The following is a 21013-nucleotide window of genomic DNA, read 5'->3' as shown; positions in this document are numbered from 1 at the left end:
TTAGGTTATCTGTTGGTAAACACCCAATTTTTGCTTGTTAGTTGGCCCTTACTTATTTCTCTCTCTCTCTCCCCCTGAGAGTTGAACTCTGTCTGCTTCTCTGCCCTCTCGGGGCTGTGTTCCTGGGCTCATGGCAGTGTGAGGCCAGTAATGCCCACTGAATAAATAGAAGGAAGCTCTGTGTGGCTCCTTCCCCCGTGCGGGCACCTGCCTTTTCCACGATCTTACTGGGACATGGATGCAGTCATGCATGTGCCTGTTTACAAGACCTTGAAGTTCTTGGGGGCAGGAACCATTTGTTTGGTGCTGCATTCCCAGGCCCTTTCACTGTATAAGGCATCGATTAATATTTGAGGAATGAATGACTTCGCCCTCTTTGCAGGGGATGACACCAGGTGGTCACACCACCAACAATCCATTTACAGCCATTTACAAGGCCAGTGGTGATGGATATTGAACGTGTCTTATGCGGGGCGTGCGGGTCAGGCACAGGAGACCTGACACTTCCCTTCTCGTTAAAGTACACAATTCGGCCAGGTCAGGAAGCTTCTGGCCAAAGGTCTGTTTCACAGAAAACACCCCAGAAAAGGAGCAAAGCCTCACACCCAAAGCACCGTTGTATCATCTAGAAATATTTTAAACTGAAACACTCTTCCAGAAGGTACATCATCTAAAGCAGCAGAGAAGGGAAAGCCCCATAACAACAATACAACAGATCTCATTCAAATGAAAATCAGTGGTTTGCGTAAGGGATGTTCCAGTGGCCTCTGGGGTCTACCAAGCTTCTGGGAGGGAACCAAAGTGGATGAGGGAAACTCAGAGAATAGAGTCATCTGAAAAGCAGACATGGCTTTTTAAAATCCATGCTATAATAAGATTATGCTAATACTCTTTTAAAAACACATTAAAACGAGACCCCAATTAATCTCAAGTTTTATTGTTATTGTGGCTTTTGTTTGTTACAAAAATGTGTAATTAGATACAAGCAAAACTTGAGCTACCAAAAAAAAAAAAAATACAAGCCAAATAGGCAATAAAAAGAAAACCTTTAGAATGAAGTACCTAAAATGTCTAATCTTTGCAGCTATTGCATAACACCCTCTATCCACGTGTCTCGACTGGTTTTCAATGGGCTGGAAACTCAGCTTCCAGAAAGAAGACTTTCTTCCGGCTGCCTCTCACCCAGTCCACACCTGCGGGCCACGTGCACCCAGCCACACCAGCCCCAGGGGCCAGTGCCTTTGTTCAGTTCATTCACCAGCCTCTTGATCCCGGGATACAAAGTTTTGCCAGCAGGACCAAGACAAGAACAAAGTGACACACCTAATTCCCCAGCACCCAACGTCTTCAAAATGGCTTTTAACTATTTTTCAAGAAGGATGTTAGTGAATATTCTTCTCCCTTTGAGTTATTCTGACACAGAACAAAGAATTAGAAACTAAGAGCCATTGAATGGAACATAAAACAGGTGTTGGGCAACATTGCTAACCCACCAGGAGCCAGCAGATAAGACCAAAATCGCATCAAACACTTCTTCATGAGAGGAGCCATAGGGTATGGGGCTGAGTATTTTTACCCAGAAATAACCAGCTCTGTAATTGTTCAGAAGACTGTAGGAATATGGTGCAGGAGGCAAGGGGCACCACTGGCAGCTCCACAAAGCCTTTTGAATTGGAGGTTGGGAGAGAGCCTGGGTGTTGTAAGGTTGATGAACTGGAGTGGGTCTGGGGGGCTTGAGAGAGGGAAGACGTCCACCTGCGAGCTCAAACAGGGAACTGCAGAGACAAGGGAAAGAGCAAACCCTAAGGGCAAGTGGCCGCTATCACTCTTTGTCTTTTCCTTAACATGGGAACTCGTGCCTTGGAATGAGCACTGAGTGGGAATCTGGTTTTGTCTGTATCGCTGGTCGGCTGTCTCCCTATCGATGAGTCACCAATCCTCTCTGAACAGCCATTTCGTCCCTTGGAAACATTGGCTCCAACTCTCCTGAGGGTCCTGTGAGCTCTTAAATAATTCAGAATCGTCCGTTTTAACTAGACAGTCTTTCTCAGATACATACTTATTTAGGGAATTACTCATTTGCCTAGAGAGTGTAAAAGTTTTTATTTCATCTGAATTGAAGATCTCATTCTTATTAATTTGATGCATACAATTAATATGTGGATTTATTTCAATTAAATTTCTTTTCCTGATGAGAGGTTAAGGAGGTGATGCTAGAATTGTAATTTAAAAACAGAAGCATATAGACCCAAATTTTATTCTTAAAAATTAGGCCAGACCTAAAAGAAATTTAGACTCTGAACAAGCAAAAACTTGAAACTAGAGCCGTGATGGTAATAATGAAGATAAAGTAACAGTTAACCCCTGTGGAGCATACACATTCGTCAATCTAATTTAATTCTGATGACAATCCTACAAGATCAACATCACGATCCACATTTTACAAATGGAGAAACATTCAAGGACATTAAATAAGCTGCCAAGGGGGCAGGGCTTTCTGAGGAGTGGAGCTAGCATCCAGATTTCAGGGATTCTATAGCCCCCGCTCCTAGTTACCTCGCTGCAAACACCAACAGTGTCACGGGAACGGTGGGTTGCTGGACATACAAGGGCAAATGGCAGTGGGGATGACTAGATGTCTTTGTATATCTTAGCAGTAACTACTGGCATTGTTCATTCTTTTGGGGTAAGGAGAACTGATTTATCAAGATCTATATGAGGACAACTGAACTTTTTCTTGACTTGAGCAATGTCAATGCTCTATCCCTTTAAAAGTAGCAGAGGAAAGTTAAGTATCAGGGTCTTTCTAAACTGGGGACAGGACCATGATCCATCCACACCTGGGCTGGTCCACCCTTTTTCTCTCACTGCCACTTGTACCTTCTCTTCCTCCTCCCACTGCGTCTCAACCCACATCCAACATGGTGACAGTCGGCTGCTTTCACTGCAGAAACATCCCATCCAGTTTCTTCATCCCATGCTATCCTGGTGTCCTATGTGAAATCTTAGAATCATCAACAAAGTGCTGGGACATAATCCATTAGGACTAGGCTGTTCATACCACATCACTTGAGCAAGTGCATATTTGGTTAAGTGGCTGAGGGCTAAACCCACTCTAGGAGGGAAGCAGCCACATCATCACTGGAAATGAGTCATAGGGACCCAATTTTATCATCCCTGGGGAAATGAGTCAAAGGAATTCAATTTAGGATAACGTATGTATTTAGTTCACTTGTTTAATTGCTCAAAGAAAAAAAAAAACAGTGCCTTTAGGCATTGATTTGGTGCAATGGATTCAGATGAAGTCCTCTAGTCCATTAAGGGAAGCTAATTTAAGTATTTGAATAACTTATCCCTCCATAGGGTTTTTGTTTTTTCAATTTTTGAGATGTAATTCAGTTGCCATAACATTTATCTTTTAAAGGATGTAATTCAATGGTTTTTAGTATATTCATAACATTCACTATTTAATGTCAGAACATTTTTCTCACTCCAAAAAGAAACTCCACCCATGAGTGGTCATTTCCTTTCCCATTCCTCCCTCCTCCCAGCCCTGGTAACCCTAGTCTACTCTCTGTCTCTATAGATTTGCCTGTTCCGAACGCTTCATCTAAATGAATCATAAATAGGTGGCCTTTTGTATCTCCCGTATTTCACTTAGCATGTTTCCAAGATCCATCCATGTTACAGCATAGATCAATGCTTCATTCCTTCCTATGGCTGAAAAATATTTCCACACTGTCTGGTTATTCCACATTTTATTTAACCGTTTATCAGTTTATGAATATTTGGGCAGTACCTACTTTCTGGCTATTATGAATAATGCTGCTACAAACATTCGTGTGCAAGTTTTTGTGTAGACATGTTTTGGTTTCTCTTGGGTATATACCAAGCAGTGGAATTGCTGGGTCATATGGTAACGATGTTGAACTTTTCTGAGGAACTGTTAAAAACTGTTTTCAAAAGCTACTGCATCATTTTAAATTCCCACCAGCAGTATATGAGGGTTCTGCTTTCTCCACATCCTCGCTAACACTTGCTATTATTCATCTTTTTTATCAGAGCCAACCCAGTGGATGTGAAGTGGCTTCTCATTGTGGATTTGATTTGTATATCCCTAATGACTGATGAACATTTTTTCCATGTGCTTTACTGGCCATTTGCATATATTCACTGGAGAAATGTATGCTCAGATCTTTTGCCCATTTTTTAGCTGGGTTGTCTTTCTTATTGTTGAGCTTTAAGAGTTGCTCCAAACAGTTTAAAGTACAAAAAGGAATGTTGTACACATTATGTTATACCAAGTTGGAAATGCATGTTTAGAATTCACATACAAGCTTATTTTTGTTCTTTCAAGTTCAATAATTTTTTATAAATTGGTATTTAGGGAATTCAGTTCTAGCCATAGTTATCATAAAAAGATAAGACAGATGTGCTAAAAGCTCTACCAACTTTTCAATAGATAGTAACAAAAAAAGTGCCAAATATACTTAGATTTTATTATAGGAAAAATTTCTCAACAGCCATGATATCCAGTCACCTGTTCAGCTCTTCACTTGTAAACTGGCCACATGACTTTTTCCAATGATATGCAATTAGAAAAAATTCAATTGTATTAGCCTGAACTAAGACAGTTTATATACATATATTGAACCACATGTCAATATTGGGAAAACAAGATTTTAAATACCTAAATTGTATTCCATAACATAGATATGCAATAATTTACTAAACATTCCAGTTTGCATTAGTACAAATATTTTAATAAATATCTTTATACATAAATCTGTGTGTACATATAGTGTTACCTTTTGAAAGATTTCCAGGAATCGGCTCACTGGGATTGATCTTTTCAAGAGTCTTGCTTCATATTACCAAACGCCTCCCAAGAGATTTTACTAAGTTTATACTCTGACATCAGGATGTGAATGTTCATTTTGCTTGATCTTTACTGATGGGGAATTTTTAAGTAGTCTTTAGTATTATTATAAGCAGAAGATGGTATCTCATTGTCTAAATTGTATTTAAACTGCTGGAGAAGCTATTTTCCCAAGTCCTATTTGCTGGTTCTAGTTCCTTTTGGGGGGGGGGGGGGGGGATTTGCCTATTCACATCCTTAGTATGTTTCTTAATTGTTTAGTAAAGGAACATTTTTCCTATTTGGAATATAGTCATCCTCCAATATCCATTCCAGAGATTAATTTTTGGAACTGCAGTTGAGCAAAGACGCTGAAAGTTGGTTCCTGATTAGAGAACACGAACAGCCTCAAGGTTCACTGGGGCAGTGGGCGGTGTAGCCTGCTGGCCTGGCTTTTTAAGTCCAGTGTCACTCGCATGCAGCCCAGCTCACCCATTTCCATAGCACTGCTTTTGTTCTGCTGAGGCAGTGCCCAGTGGTTGGGACAGAGACCACATGGCCTGCAAAGTCTAAATATGTACTATCTGGTCATTTTAAGAAAAGGGTGCAGATCCCCAACCTACAGAACTAGTAATTTATGGTCCAACTAAAGAAACCGGTATCTCCATCATTAAAAATGACTCTATATATCACTAATGATGGGGAAGAGTACTTTTCTATTATTAAAATGTAAAAGTAGATACAATATTTACATGAATCATATACCAAAAAAAAAAAAAAAACAAAACACAATTATAATTGGGAAAACTCTACACCAAAAGGTTGATACTGGTGATCTTGGGGTGATGAGGTTATTCTCTGAAGGGGAGCGCCTCTTTTAAAGTTTTCTTCAATGAACAGATTTTACTTTTTGTAAAAATGCAAGTAATAGAGCTACTGCTTTCAAATGTTCAAAGGTAAATGATTGGGGTACATGAAGAAAAATGTAACATCACTTCTTTGAAATCATCATAGGAACCACTGCCCCTCTTCTGCCAGTGTCCAGTGCGTGGGCCACCCCTAGGATCATCCTCTTCTCCTTCACTATTCTTCTGAGCCAACTGCCTCAGTGTGGATGGCGTGGTTCTGCGGTCACTACCAAGAAACACCTCTGGTGTCCTTAGCTACTTCTGTCATCTGCAGAGCCTCCTTAGCTTTCCAGTCACTGGCTTCGGTGAGCGGTGACCGTGAAACCCGTCCTTCAAACTCCCCTCTTCCACAATAGCCTCTGAAGAGAAAGGCTTACCTCTTTCATGCACACCTTCCTGTTACAGCATCACCTAATGCCTTTATGTGTTAGGAAGTCAACACTGCCATGTCTTTACGAATTCTTTTTCCAATAAATAAAATACCCCCTGCACTGACTCCTAATTCCTAGAAACATTTAAAACTGAGAAGGGAACTGAATACAAATGTGCTTTTACATCATTTCTTTTGGTTTTTCTTAATAAAAACTACCTTAAGATTCTCTAGGGCAATTTTAGCATAACAAATTTATCCAGATTTAAAAAGCTAGATACAAACATTATTTCTCTAACATAGACAGGACCAAAATCAGCGCATCTCGATCTTTTCAATGTGTACAAATCACCTGAGATTTGTTAAAATGCAGATGCTGACTTACTACCGGTGGATGAGATTCTGCACGGCTAACAAGCTCCTAGGCAACATCCAGACTATAGAGCCTCAGACCACACTCTTGAGTAGCAAATGACCATGATCATCTTTAACGCAATGGGTGCAATATAGATGTTTGTAGAGAAGTCCAAATTAATACTACTTTGCAAAGGGAAGTATTTGCAACAAGTATTTCTACATGTACATCACCCTTTAATCTAATGCTCTAATGTCCTGGGGGAAAACTGGTCCAAGTGTTTCTAACATCTGCTTTTCCATCATTATGGAGTACCCACAACACAAATTCCTTTTCCTCCTGCTTCCCTCCGCTTCTGCTCATCCTTACTGCTGTCTTAAATCCTATTCTTTCAAGGCTACCACTCCTTTGTTAAGTCTACATTAGGCAGGGTTGAGATCTTTCCTACTCTCCAGAGCCCCCTTTCCCTGCCCTTGATTTGGACTGATGCATCCCTCAGCCCCCATCCCCACCCCCCAGGTCTAGATGGTCAGTTTCTTCAGGTGATAGTAAAGTGGTTCTGAGTAATTGCTTCGAGTTACAGCTGGGTTCAAAGCTCAGTTCTGCCATCCACTTTACCTGAGCAAGTAAACCATCTCCAAGCCTGTTTTGTCTGGTAAAATACAAATCATTCCTACATAAAAGGTTGTGAGGATTACAGAAAATGTCTAAAAATTATTTAGCAAAGTGGCACCAAAATAATACTAAATGGCGGCTACTATGGCAAGAACATAAAGCATTTAGTGTAATTTCTTTTACATGGGTAGTTCTCAAACATTACTTAAAAAGTCAAAATTGTTATGCATTTTAAAGATATTATTTCTAAATAGGAGACACTCAAAATATTGGACGTTTCTGAATGGCCCAGGACTTGCAAGTTTCTCTCTTCTGAAATTCCCATAGTTTATTTAGGATGTTAGATATCTTAATCTGGAAGATGTGGCAATTCCTCACTTCTTTGAGAGAGCTACCCAAATATGTACAGTAACTGAAAATAAGGCTTGAAAGGTATCATACTGTTCCAAAATCATAACTAATGTATTCCATAAATACACAATATCCTTCTGTGATAACTTCATGGAAATATAGTCTGAAATTTTATAATTGTAAAAAAACAATGTTCAAAATTCTTCTAGAATTACACAGAATTTTAGTTCTTCCAAAATCTTTAAAACCTTAAAAGTTACTGCAAAAGAGCATACAGCAGAGATGACAAAGACAGAATGATCAAGAAACTTGCAGAACTGGTAAAAACAGCAGTCTAGACCCAAGGCCCATCAAATTCCAGGCACAAAATCAACACCTACATCCAGACACCACAGTGAAACTAATACATCCGGCAAAATAGCCATTTCTGCATGTAGCAAACACAGGCAAGGGAGAAAAGATGAACTCGTGAGCCTGCATAATGGCCAGTTCAACTAGGGGATCTGAAGAAGTAATCCTTTTTTTTTTTTTAAGATTTTATTCATTTATTGGGAGAGAGAGAACATGAGCGGGGGGAGGGGGACGGGAAGAGAAAGAAGCAGGCTCCCCACTGAGCAGGGAGCCTGATACAGGGCTCAATCCCAGGACCCTGGGATCATGACCTGAGCCAAAGGCAGCAGCTTAACCGATTGAGCCACCGAGGTGCCCCAGAAGTAATCCTTTTCTGATTAAAAAAAAAAAAAAATTATGAAACTAGAAGGAATCTTAGTTTTCTAGATTTGAAATCCCATTACAGATGAGGTTATTCATCCTAAATGACGTCATTAGCTTTAGAAAGGTTCTCCTTTGTATCTCTATAATCCCCAAATATAGAATGTCAATAAAGATATAAATTTAGGTGACCTAATTAATATTTTCACATTAACTCTTGAAACAATCCGTAAGTGAGAAAATGCAGCTAGGAAATCATGAGAAAAATCAACTTCAGTAATCAAATAAAGGAACATATGATAAGGCATTATTTCATATCCCTTAAATTAAAGCAATCATTAAAAAGAATTCCCTCTGGCAACCGGATATTAAGGTAAAAATGGGTCACTTATCTTTTTGGCATTTGTAAAAATTAAATCAATCCTTTTACACAGCAGTTTAGTTGAGAGGATACAATGTTAATCCTTATAAACCATTTGTGTGATTTTATAAGAATTTATTCCAAGACCTAACACACATGAAAGGTTATACACAGCGAGGTACTCAATTTACATTAAATTATGAAAAATGATAAATGACCAAGATATACACTGTTCACTCAACAATTCTAAGAAAACCTGATGCCAAACCCTAAGTGTGTAAAGGGGTAGGTAAAAATTCTGATGCTGAAAAATTAGAAGCAATCTCAATGTTCACCATAGGGATGCAAACCCCACATAATGAAACATCATTGGCAGAGAATGTAGATCTATGTTTGAAATTGAAAGAAACCCATGATATATTGAGGAAAAGGTTACAAAATAGTGAGCACAGCATGATTCCACTCTGGAAGAGATCTCTGTATTTACTTATATATGGGACAGAGTCCAGAAGTACTTACAATGTATCTACACAATAGTATAGTTTTTTTAAAAAGTAATTTTCTGTATTTTCAGATTCTTTATAATAAGCATATTATTTTTACAAGCAGAAAAGAATAGTAAATATATTTCTAGTTTGGAAGAACATAGTTATGTGGGGAAAGTATCTCAAAAATTAACTGGCTATGATCACAATGCAAGATCTGCTATGCGCAAGAAGCAAATACGGAGGGGGAAAACATCCAAAACTAGATCACTTAGGGTAAGACTTTTTTTCACTTCCATTAATGTTTGTGAAATAGGTTGTTTTTTCAAAAAACTCTTATTAAAACTGCTGGAACTGGAAGCTTCAAAGTATGAATATAGGAGAGGATGAATTTTAAAGTAAGACAGAATTCTACTCCTGCCACTTACTAAGTAACTATAATCTTGGCCAAATAAAAACATCTAAATGTCAACTTTTCTGTCACAAATACTGCCGGCAAACAGTTGTTGTGACTATTAAATGATAGCAATTACATGAGATGCAGGTCACAAAATTGGTAATTAACAAATAGTGGCCAAAATACTAAACTGTATGATGTTGACACCTGGTATTTTTGATCTACAAAAACACCAATTTTGAGCTATTATTGTGAAACACTTAATTTTAATTCCCAAGGCTAATTACTATCTAATTTAAACATGTATTCTAATGGCTGAGGGGAATCATACTTCACCATTTGGAAGAGGTCTCATCTTAAAGTTGAGGAACTGGAAGGATCTACATTACAGGCCTGAAGGCCCGTTAACAGCAGAACTGTGATAACTTCACGGAAATATAGTCTGAAATTTGATGCAGGAAATTTGACCCTTAAGTTCTTTTTCCAGACCCCCTAACAAGTTCAGTAAAGATTGTTAGCATACCATTTAAGGGGGTGGGGAGAGGAAAAAAAGAATTTTAACCCTTTCTCATTAAATGAGACTAAAATAAACATTAGTTTTCCCCTGGGAGAAGGGTAGGTGATATTGGTAGTCATGGTGGAAATAAGGATTCTAAGGAAAGTAAATTTTCTTCTGGGTTCTGGTGATGATTATTAATGAAAATAATTTAAACAGAAATGTACAGAATAATCATGACAGATACAAATAACAGTGACAGCTACCACAAAGACTGGGGTATAAAGAACCAGGCGGTAGTTCACGATTTATCTCTTAAATTTCTATAGGTAATAGAATGGGTAAAAGCCAATTACAATAAATCTATCTTAAAACCAAACAACATTAACATGTATTTCAAGAAAAAAATGTCATCTTTTAGGGGCAAAAAAAAAAAATCAGTATTGGAAACTCAGTAAAAACACGTGCTTTTAAAAAACAGATGTTTCGTAATGTAAAAAGACAAAAAAGTGAGAAACGTTATTAATGTATAATTAATGGAATAGAAAAGATTAAGCTGGAAGTAGATGCATGAGCTGCTTTACAGAAAATACATAATGTTATGTGACAATTGAAGAGGCTACTCTCAAATGGTACACAAATTGAGGAGTCTTTATTTTGAAAAAATTCTTCCAACAATATTTTACAATGAACAATAACTCAACCAAGTTTATCTACTATACTAAATGGTTTTAGAGATGAATACTGAAATCAGCCTGTAGGTTTTCGGCCCAACACCTAAAACCACCCCCTGCATTACGATTTGTCTTCATAAATGTTGGCATATTAATAAACACATCTTCCAAGATCTGTCTTTCTGGCTAAAAAGGTTTCCTCCTTTCTTTCAGACTTCTCGGCAAGTCCTTTCCCTCCCTGCACTTAGCCTGAAGGTACTACAGGACCCCCGCTATCAGCTAGTAGCAGGGGATATCAGTCCTCATATAGAAACCATCCCAGGAAGCACATCCTGTCTTGACTAATGGTAAATGCACGTTAAAAAATTCTCTGGACTCTGCCTAGTCTTTTGAGGAGTAAGAATCACAACTTTTAAGTTATTATCCAAATCTTTTCTAAGGCAAATGGAACTAATTTTGAAGAATAAAATACATGGTTGTGCCAAAATATTTTACTGTAGTAAATCTATACCGTTTCTTTTTAAATATAAGGTATATATTCTAAGCTAATGTCGATAAGGAAAGGTGCAACACCAGCAAGTAGTAATAGAAAATCACCCCAAAGCACACTTTTAGAAACTTCCAGAGTCATGGGTAGGGACAATGGAAAAATTAAAGTGCAAAATGGGTATGAACTTGCACCACCTTTCAATGACTGACTGAAAACCTTCAAAGTTCAATTAAAAAGCACAGGATTCTTCAAATATCTTAAGATAGTCGATTTGAAGGATTCCCCCACCCCATAACTGAAAGAATTTCCTAAATGGAAGCATAAGATAATAAACAGCTGGTGAGCCTCAAAGTTGAATGAGGTCTGTTTTATTGAGTTTCCAGTCAGGCAGGGTCAAGACTTATCTTCACATATGCATAAGGACGTTCTCAATTTTTAATGTTTTTAGTAGAAAAATCTATACAAATACTCTTCAAAAGGGACATCCATATAATGAAATCCTGTAGCCATTAAAATAATGAGTTAGAGCTGCATGTGCTACTATGTAAAGAAAACCAAATTAAATAAAAAGAACCAAGTTACAAAATTGTACATTTAAAATAAAGGAGGACAGCAAGAGGACTATATATGTATACAGAGGCATATGAAATAAATGATAACATTCCTGAAAGACTATACAAGAATACAAGAAACTATATTCCCCTGGGGTGCGGGAATGAAGTCACAGGAAGGAGACGAGATGTAATTTTTCACTTTATGCCCTTTATATATTGCATAATTTTTAAAAATCATAAGCATGTTTTATAACACATAAAAAATGTTAAAGTCTTTAAAAAACCTGATTGTACCCACAGCATTCTCTACAACATTAACTGTGTAACATCAGTTTACAATCCTTTGCTGCCATTTATTTAATGGTCATTTAGTCAAAATTAGAAGGCTCTTTGGGTGTGTGCTTCCTCTCCCTCTCTCCACTCAAGATTAAGGGAAAATATTGAGAATTTAGAGTTTAAATCTTAACCTCATTGATTGAACTGTGACTTGGATGACACCTAGTCAAGATTCTAGAGAACCAATGACAAAATTAACTTAAATGGGCATTTTAATCACTAATTAAAATATTTTATCCAAGATCACTTTTCCTTTTTACAAGAGCCTGAGCCACAAGATTTCTCTTTTCATTTAACTCCACAGCCCTTTGAGTTGGACAAGCACAGATTCCAAAAACATAATATTTTAACACACGTTGAATTCTTATGCAGGGCTAGAAAATAAACAGAATATACAGATGCCAAAAGTTTGAAAAGAAACACATTCTTAGCAAAAGTCTTCACTGGAAATTAATACCATACATTCAAATCCTCCAGGACTCCAAAATCAGAACAATGAGGTTTCATAAGAACCCTCTTACCCAGACACGGGATTTGCCAACTCGAAGGTCTTAAAATACATTTGAATGTTTGAGGCTAAGAAAATTGGGAGTAGGAGGCCAGTGGCCACCTTAAGCGTGCATGCTTTAAAACTATTCAAAAATCCAAGTTCTTAAAACACTGTGCTGGTCAAACAAAAAACTGCAGACAGAATTCCGGGTATATGTCATGACTGTGCAAGCCTTATCATTAGCACAATAACTGGACTTTTTAATACCAGGGTTCACAATACTTGAGTCTTTCCAGATTAAGTATCACCATGCCCCGTCCACTTATTAAAGTGAATTAGTGTCCAAATGCTTGCTGAATTAACAACATAAACAAAAGGCTCTTCAAATATTGGATACAGTCACCAATAAATTTAATGAACAAGTTGTAGAATTGTGAGCACTGCACTGGAGTTGGCTTGCAAAGGCTTGGGAGCCTGGTGCACATCTCTTTCTAATTCCAAGTTTAATGACATCAGATAGGTGACATCAGCCATTGTGAGGGTATCTACACCACATATATCAGTAAGCAGTACCAAACAGGGCACTTTTTCGTGAGAGAAAAAGTCTCATCGGCACAACACTAAGAATTACATCTTGGTCATATATTCACTTGTTCAAATATACAATGCAAAATTTTAATTAATGACATTATAATGTTCTAAAATATACAAAGGAAAATTTAACTAATGAGGATGAATTTCATATAATAGGCTAACTTAACACAAATTTTAATAATGGCATCCTTTAGAAAGTAAATTTTAAAACCACCTAGGGCACAAACCGTATCAATAAAAGATGGAATGTTTCTCACAAAATAGGGATCATTGTAACACTTCAGATGCTTCTTTTTTTTTTTTTTTTTTAAAGATTTTATTATTTGACAGAGAGAGACACAGTGAGAGAGGGAACACAAGCAGGGGGAGTAGGAGAGGGAGAAGCAGGCTTCCCCGTGGTGCAGGGAGCCTGATGTGGGGCTCGATCCCAGGACCCTGGGATCACGACCTGAGCCGAAGGCAGACGCTTAACGACTGAGCCACCCAGGCGCCCCACTTCAGATGCTTCTTTAGTTTAAAACAAGGTCCACTAATTACCCCATTAATTAACTTGTAAAGTTTAAATAAAAGCCTAGTGAATAAACTGTACTGATTTCATCAAATTATGAATGGAACTCAAATTAAATAACTAAGTTTTATTAGGTATACGGGATATAAAGTAACTCTCCTGGAATTTTAAAAGACTTTTTTTAAAGGGCTACTTACACATAAATGTGACAGGCCTTCAATCCAACAATGAAATATTCGCTCTCCAGAGCAAAAGCTCTGTCATTAGCTTAGCCTCCCTATGCCTTGCCTTCTTTCATCCTTAAAGTATGCATCCACTTTAAGGACTGTATAATACATGAAAAGCACTTAGCAAGTTTCTCCTACATTTAAAGGGCTTAATAAATCACACCCCATAATACCACCACATACTTTGAAGTTACTTTTTAAAAAACGTATCTTCACAACGGTCTCCTAGAGATTAATTTTCTGATAGAAGTCTGAGACTGTTGGTGGAGACCAAAGATGAGGTGAGTCATTGTGAACACAAGTTCAGTGAAGGAGCACAACACACAGACGAAGAAGGCCCAAGAAGCCCAAGAAGCAAGGCACAGGGCCCGCCTGGGGATGGAAATGGAGTATTAGCTCAAAAAAAGCCTATTTTACAATATGCCAACAATTAGCAGTAACAAAGCCAGAGTTTGTTGTGACTAATTATTGTAAACTATCTTTTAAAGTCACTTCAAAAGAATTTCGAAGCATTCTGTTTAAATGAGAAGCAACAGCAAGTGCTCTCTTTAAAGATGAACAAGGTATAAAAAGCCACTGGTGGGAAAACCATAGGAAACCTCTTTCTAAAGAAGTAAACACATTCCTTTAAATTGTAATAGCGGACTTCCTGGAGGGTAGTGATTTTTTTGTTAGAGGAATCCACTTTTCATTAAAAAAAACCCTTTAACTATAGCTAAAATTATTAACTATAAACATGAGAGAGAATAAACTATTCATTTTGAACTCTTCAGCAAAGCATTTTTTTCATTTTTAAAATAGTTATTTGATAGCTATTAAACGATGACACAATTTCAAAGTGGTCGGAATAGTAAATGATTCCAAAATAAACATCAATAACCATGAATCAGAACTGGTAACATCCTTGAAGGACATATTCACCAATGTCATCATTATTAAAACAATTTCAAACAGAAATAGAAAATCCAGAAAACAATATTAAAAATGTTTGCCATTTCAACTCAACGTTCCACTTTTCCCACCAAGCAGGAAGTTCAAGGAGCACTATGTTTACCCTAAAACCACACACTGTTATTTTGGAAAACAGAAATTTAAAGTGTAGCACAGTGGTTTTCAAAGTGTGGTCTGAGGACCTCTGAGAGTCCCCAAAAGCCAAGCGTCACAACTATTTTCATACTACTACTAAAATGTTATAGGTCTGTCTCACTCATGAGTTCACAAATACACAGTGGAGTTTCCCAGGGCCCGCATGCCACGTGACAGAAAAATCACTGTGACGCCAAGGGAGCAGGAGAAACTCACTGCTTCTCAGGCCAGGTGCAACAGAGATGTGCAAAACATAAAACAATGTTCTTCTCATTAATTAACTGCTTTTGGAAGACAACTAGTTTTTATTTAAAAATGGCATTTATGTTAACATGCAATGGGTTTATTATTGTTATATTTAAATGAATAAACACGTTTTTTAAGTATCTCAGTATTAATTTCTAATACAGTAATTTCTGATAGATACAAGCTACATAAACAAAAGCTCTTTGGGTATCTTCAGTAATTTTTTTAAAAGAAATGTTTGAGAACTGTGAGTGCTGCCATACAAAAGCAGCCAGTTAGCATTCTCTCCATTTTCCCAACTTCCAGGAACTGTACCAAAGAAGGTGTGTGCTGGGGGCTAGGGCAACGCACAGGTAAAGCACTGAGAGGCTTCTTCAAATTTACAAAAGGAATTATTTTAAGGAAGAAAGTGATTGCCTAATCTCTACTGTCAAAAAATGAGAATAAAATATGCCTTTAAACTGTATCAACAATGTTTGCCACTCTAAAAGAAAAGAAAATTCTCCTCCCAGAGCAAAGACAGGAGAGAAGATCTGATTCAACCAGTAAGCCAGAAAATTTGGAGTTCTTCAGCCTTGTCCTCCTCTTCAGTACTCAACACAATTCTGATGGGTCTATATAAAACCAAAAGCAAATCTGAATATGAAAGTCTAACAGAAGTGAATTTAAATCCACATTAAAGCTGGATCACTTTTTAAACTAAGGATTTCGATTTTATAAGCACTCATTTATGGTAAGTCAATAGAGTTCTCATTTACTTACAAAGTTCAAGATTTACCCAGAAAAAAAAAAAAAAAGTCTTTAAAATTATTTTAATAACAACGGTTTAATTTACTTATTTCTTAGATGGAAAGCCTGGTAGGTTATTTGGGTAATGGCCTACAATTATATAGTATAACTTTGTACATATGAATTGTACAATCTAAAACACAGAAATTCAAAGACATTTCTTAAGCATTCCCTCCATGAGAAAAGGGCTGGAGAGAGACCCCCAAACTGTAGTATTTCAAGGTATTTCAACCCACACATCTAGACCTCTGCAGCATTCATTCAATATTAAGAGAAGAGGCATAATGTTCAAAAAGAGGCAGAGATTTCCCAGTCTTCTTGCTCATCAAAATAGTTAAGATAAGCCACACACTGAGCTGGAGATGCAATGGGACAGCAAGGCTTTACCAAGTCTGGAACACTACACAGACTTTAAGATTGTGTAAAAACTCATGTAGTCACCACTGGAAAAGGTATTCAACACAAATAAAATGTTTGAAGAAACTGATGTTCACTTCTTTTAATACCAAAACTTTAAAATAATGTTTAATCATTTTAAGATAAAACTTTCCAAACACGTATTACATTCGTATATGTAATTTTACCTTTTCTTGATGACACAGAGTCATAGTACCAGACTATTATCAGAACATGATCTAATACAGTGATGTCCTCTAGGCTGGCCTGGCTGTCCTTACACTAAATGGTTGACAGGTTTTCATGGTTTTTCTATCTCCTTCCAAACCGTCACTTCTGAACTGCTAATATGCTAGGGCTGGGAAATCCAATAATCAAAATTTCACATAAAAACAAACATATAGAGACCTTGTGACTTATGTGGGTTGCTCAAAGGCATTTAAAAAAGAATTATTCCAAGTTTCTCAGTTGTGTTCTGTACTGATGAGACCGCTAGATTACATCTTGATGAATGAGGCATTACTGTACATAAATATTTAAACAAGTTCATCTATTAACAAAAAGATAAAACTAAAACATTAGTATCATTGCCTTTTTAAAACAAAGTATTCTATAGCTTTAAGGTAACACTGGGTTCCAGTTTGTTTCCCCCAGAAATGAACATAAATAAATGTCCTATTTTAATAATATCAGTTTGTCCAAACAAAGGGGAAGAAAAAAAAAAACTGAGGTGCAATCATGTCACAGTTAATGCATGTCTGCTTCCAATACATTCAAAGACAATATTTTTGTTTAAAAATCAATAGTTAAAATAGGACTTCTGCAGTCTGAGAATTCAAGATACTTAAAAAAATTTGTAAATACACATACATGCAAATTCTTCATATATACAAATTTTCACAAAATTAAGAAGTTGCAAAGAAATTAGAAGGATTACGGTGAATCTGACAAGCTACATTTAAATGCTTTACCACTGACATATTCCTGAATATAGCAGTCATAGTAGTTTTAATAAATTTTCTACATGGCCTTTTTTACAAAATTTTTTCTTTTAGACATAAAAGTTAGTCACTAGAAGTCTTCTGAAACTCTAATTTAAGAATTCAAGATGTTCTCAATTCACTACTCATATTTTAAGGCCACTTTGGTAAAGGCATTGCAGCAAGAACACAAAAACAATAGCATATTTTCTAATATTTATTTTTTTCACCTGCAAACTGTAGCAAAACATGATCAGCTTTATTATGCAGACAGGTATCCCTCTACATTTTTAAAGAATTTAGGTATGTATAAATAGAAGAGCTCTTTAGAAAGGAAAATTCAAGAATGAATAAAACCTTCCAATTTTGACTTTGTAACTTTCCAGTAGCAATGGTTAAAATGATTTTAGGTCGTTCATTCCAAGATATATGACAGCACCTTAGAAGTGGCTGATCTATTTCCCCAGTAACATTTCTCACAGAACAATGTGTTAAAGTTACAAATACTGATATGCACAAACAGCTAATTTCTAAGAAAAATATGTACAGTACTGCAGCATAATGAATGTGGCATCTGCAATAACTTAATATTAGCCAATTTTTAATATACATGATACTGCTACCTTTTTCTGCCAATTCACAGGTTACAAGTTGTTACTGGAGCCCTCTGTTTTGCACATATTACCTGGTGTTTGATACACAATGCAGGCTTTTTAAAGACTTCTCTTGTGTTTAAAGCTCAGATCAGTGAAACAAGACAACAGTGCAAGAGGCGGAGAGATGTAATGCGACCACGTAAAAGTTCATTCCAGTAAAGTGTCTATATAAGGCTATAAGAAAGGATTGGTTGATGAGCTTCCTGTTGGAAACTGTCCTGTTGGTGCACCAGTCTAAAGGAAAACATAAGACAATGAATAGACAAGTAAGAGTGGTATATGTGTCAAAATATGAAAAGATTAAACTTTGATTAAATCTTATTTAACGAAACTATTCAAATTAGAAATTATTTTGTAATTATTAGCAATCCTATTTATTCATTATCGTTATTAGCAACTGATATAATAAAACTATTAGGTGTCAGAAACTGTGTTATGGCCTTTAATATCCATTATTTCATATAATTCTCCTAACACAATCTAAGAAAATGCATTTACGATTCAAACCAAATCTCTGACTCCAAGCCCTTTTCACACAGTTCACTAAATCTATAGCTTTTCATAAAGCATTATTTTGACAAGAATACAGAAAAGTTTCATGCTATAAAATAGCTTATTTACTGTCAATGCTTTGATTTGCAACTGATTAATGTGTGTGTGTGTGTGCATGTGTGCATCTAAGTCAAAAAAGGATCATGTGTGACGGCTGCCTCACTGTAAAATTTTATACTGTCACATCAGTAGAATAGCAAACAGTATCTAGGAGAGTCACATCTTGCTTTTCCCAATTTGCTAATAACACACAACTTATAAAGTGCTTAAAATTGCATCTCACTGGGGCGCCTGGGTGGCTCAGATGGTTAAGCGTCTGCCTTTGGCTCAGGTCATGATCCCAGCATCCTGGGATTGAGCCCCACATCGGACTCCCTGCCTGGCGGGGAGCCTGCCTCTCCCTTTCCCTCTGCCTCTCCCCCTACTCATGCTGTCTCTCTCTGTATCTGTGTCGCAAATGAATAAAACCTTAAAAAAAAAAAAAAAAAATTGCAACTCACTTACCATAAAGGGATTACTAGATACTCCAGCAGCTGCAACTTGACCAAAAGGGGTTACCACTGGCTTTGTTTGTCCAAATGCTGCAAAACCTGCACCTTGTTAAAACAGAACCACCAATTATAACCCATACCTTTCAGAGACAATCTGATGCTTATAAAGCCTCCTAAGGAGTTTCAGAGAAATTTCTACCAGAGCAACAATAGTAAAATATCAATGTTTAATTGTTGGGTCTCATGCTCTTTCAAATACCAGAGACAAACTTCCTGTGGCACACGTAACAGAGCTTTCCTACAGCTTCTCAGAAATGGTTACTTCTGATTTGTCTCAGCTATGTAAGCTGCTGACATCTGAACTAATAGATGACTTGTGACTATCTGAGACGGACTGTGAGTAAAACACAATGGCTTCATGTGAACAACACAGTATTTGTTAGGAAATATTTCATCATTATGGCTCTGCCATGGACCTTATTTCCAAATTTTTATCTAACCACAGACACTAAAAAATACATACACAATTATAATTTAAGAATAATCTTCAAATCTATGGACTTTCAAACTTTACCAAATAAGCTTAATGGGTAAAAAAAAATCCCTGACCTCTAGAACCAGTAACAAACTCTGACCACAATACAGTTACCTATTTGGAAAATTAGTCTAAGTCTCCAACATAAATAAATAACTTATACAAAACAGCAGATCCACAACAGCTTTCTGATGCAAAACAAAAACACTCAAGGTCTACAAAGTTTTCTTTTAAAATCAAGAGGCGTATTAAAACATACAAGAGAAATTAATAAGAAAGAGAGTTGGGGGGGGGCCTGGGTGGCTCAGCCGGTTAAGTATCCGACTCTTGATTACAGCTCAGGTTGTAATCTCATGGGTCTGAGATCGAGCACCGCTTCGGGCTCCGCTCTTAGCAGAGTCGCTTCAAGAGTCTCTCCCTCTGCCCCTCCCCCAACTCATGCACAGGCTCTGTCTCTCTCTAAAATAATTAAATAAATCTTTTAAAAAAAAAAAGAAAAAAGACAAGACACAGGAGATTCTAAGAAGGGGTATTCTTTAGACAGTCTCTGATTTCTCCTAAATCTATAACCTGGTCACAAAAACTTACCAAAGCATTCAGTTTTCTAAGGCCCAAATCAAGGAAGGCGTTTATATTTCCGTAGTAAACGTTTAGCAGACAGTGCCACAGCATTCTCTGGACAAGCCTTTATGCCCAAACATACAAGATTACGATACATAAAGGGTATCTGAAGTGGACTTACAGCTAGCCAAGTGTTAGATCTTACCATTGGGCTGTTGAGAAAAAGCTGTCTGTTGAGGGAAAGCGGCTTGGGCTGGGAAGGCAGGCTGCTGGAAGCTGCCGCTGAAGCTGGTGGGAAGACTGTAGGAAGCGGGAGTCCCGAAGCCCGCGGGCATGCTCATGGAGGCGGTGCCAAAGGTCGCAGCTGACAGGAAAAAGCAAGGGCTGATCACTGACACACAAAGGAGCAGGCTCTGCTCCTCACGCCACACTACAGAATGATTTCACTTGAAAACATTAAGTTGTACACCAAAGGCATTTTAAATTCCAAAACGCTAACAATGTTAGTAGTAAGTTTTAGCATTATACAGTGTAACACAATCTATAAAATGTTGTTCTGCTGAAACCCAATGACCAGAATGACACTAATAAAGCTATCATTTGAAATCACAAGAAAACTCAAAGTAATTAAAAGCCTAAACAGCAGTCAAATTTAAAGCCCATCATCATGCAAGTCACATGTATACTAATATACATTTCTGCTTTTAGTTTTGTTTTGCTATATACAGTAAAATAGCCAAAAATTGAAGTTTATCCACTGAATTGTCTGCTATAACGTAGTAAGTATGTTCCTGACAAAAAAATTTTAGAACTTCTAAAAAATAGTTCATTGAAGATAGTGAGACTTATAGGAGAAATAGAGTTAGAAGCAGGCCTCTCAAAACCTATACAGCTTTGTAACCAAAGGCCAAAAGGCGGGGGGGGGGGGGGGGGGGGGGGGG

At 37.2% G+C, this 21013-nt stretch overlaps 1 protein-coding gene across 6 annotated transcripts in view; it reads right to left on the bottom strand.

The window, feature by feature from the left end:
- Positions 1-17481: 17481 nt before the first annotated feature.
- AGFG1 (ArfGAP with FG repeats 1) overlaps positions 17482-21013 on the bottom strand; it is a 73657-nt gene continuing 70125 nt past the window's right edge. For 3 of the 6 annotated variants that reach the window (XM_021682959.1, XM_021682962.1, XM_044913438.1), the window contains 3 exons: positions 20278-20436; positions 18990-19075; positions 17482-18167 (listed from right to left, as the gene is read on the bottom strand). In XM_021682959.1, coding sequence (XP_021538634.1) covers positions 18108-18167; positions 18990-19075; positions 20278-20436 — 305 coding nt within the window. In that variant the 3' untranslated portion in view covers positions 17482-18107. Of the gene's footprint in view, positions 18168-18989; positions 19082-20277; positions 20437-21013 lie in introns of all 6 variants that reach the window. The other 3 variants (XM_021682960.1, XM_021682961.1, XM_044913437.1) reach the window with 1 other exon arrangement.

This window comes from Neomonachus schauinslandi, chromosome 3 (assembly GCF_002201575.2).
Source record: "Neomonachus schauinslandi chromosome 3, ASM220157v2, whole genome shotgun sequence".
In the NCBI taxonomy this organism is placed as follows: domain Eukaryota; kingdom Metazoa; phylum Chordata; class Mammalia; order Carnivora; family Phocidae; genus Neomonachus; species Neomonachus schauinslandi.
Note: the sequence above shows the minus strand (reverse complement) of the source record. Positions and strands in the feature narration are given on the sequence as shown.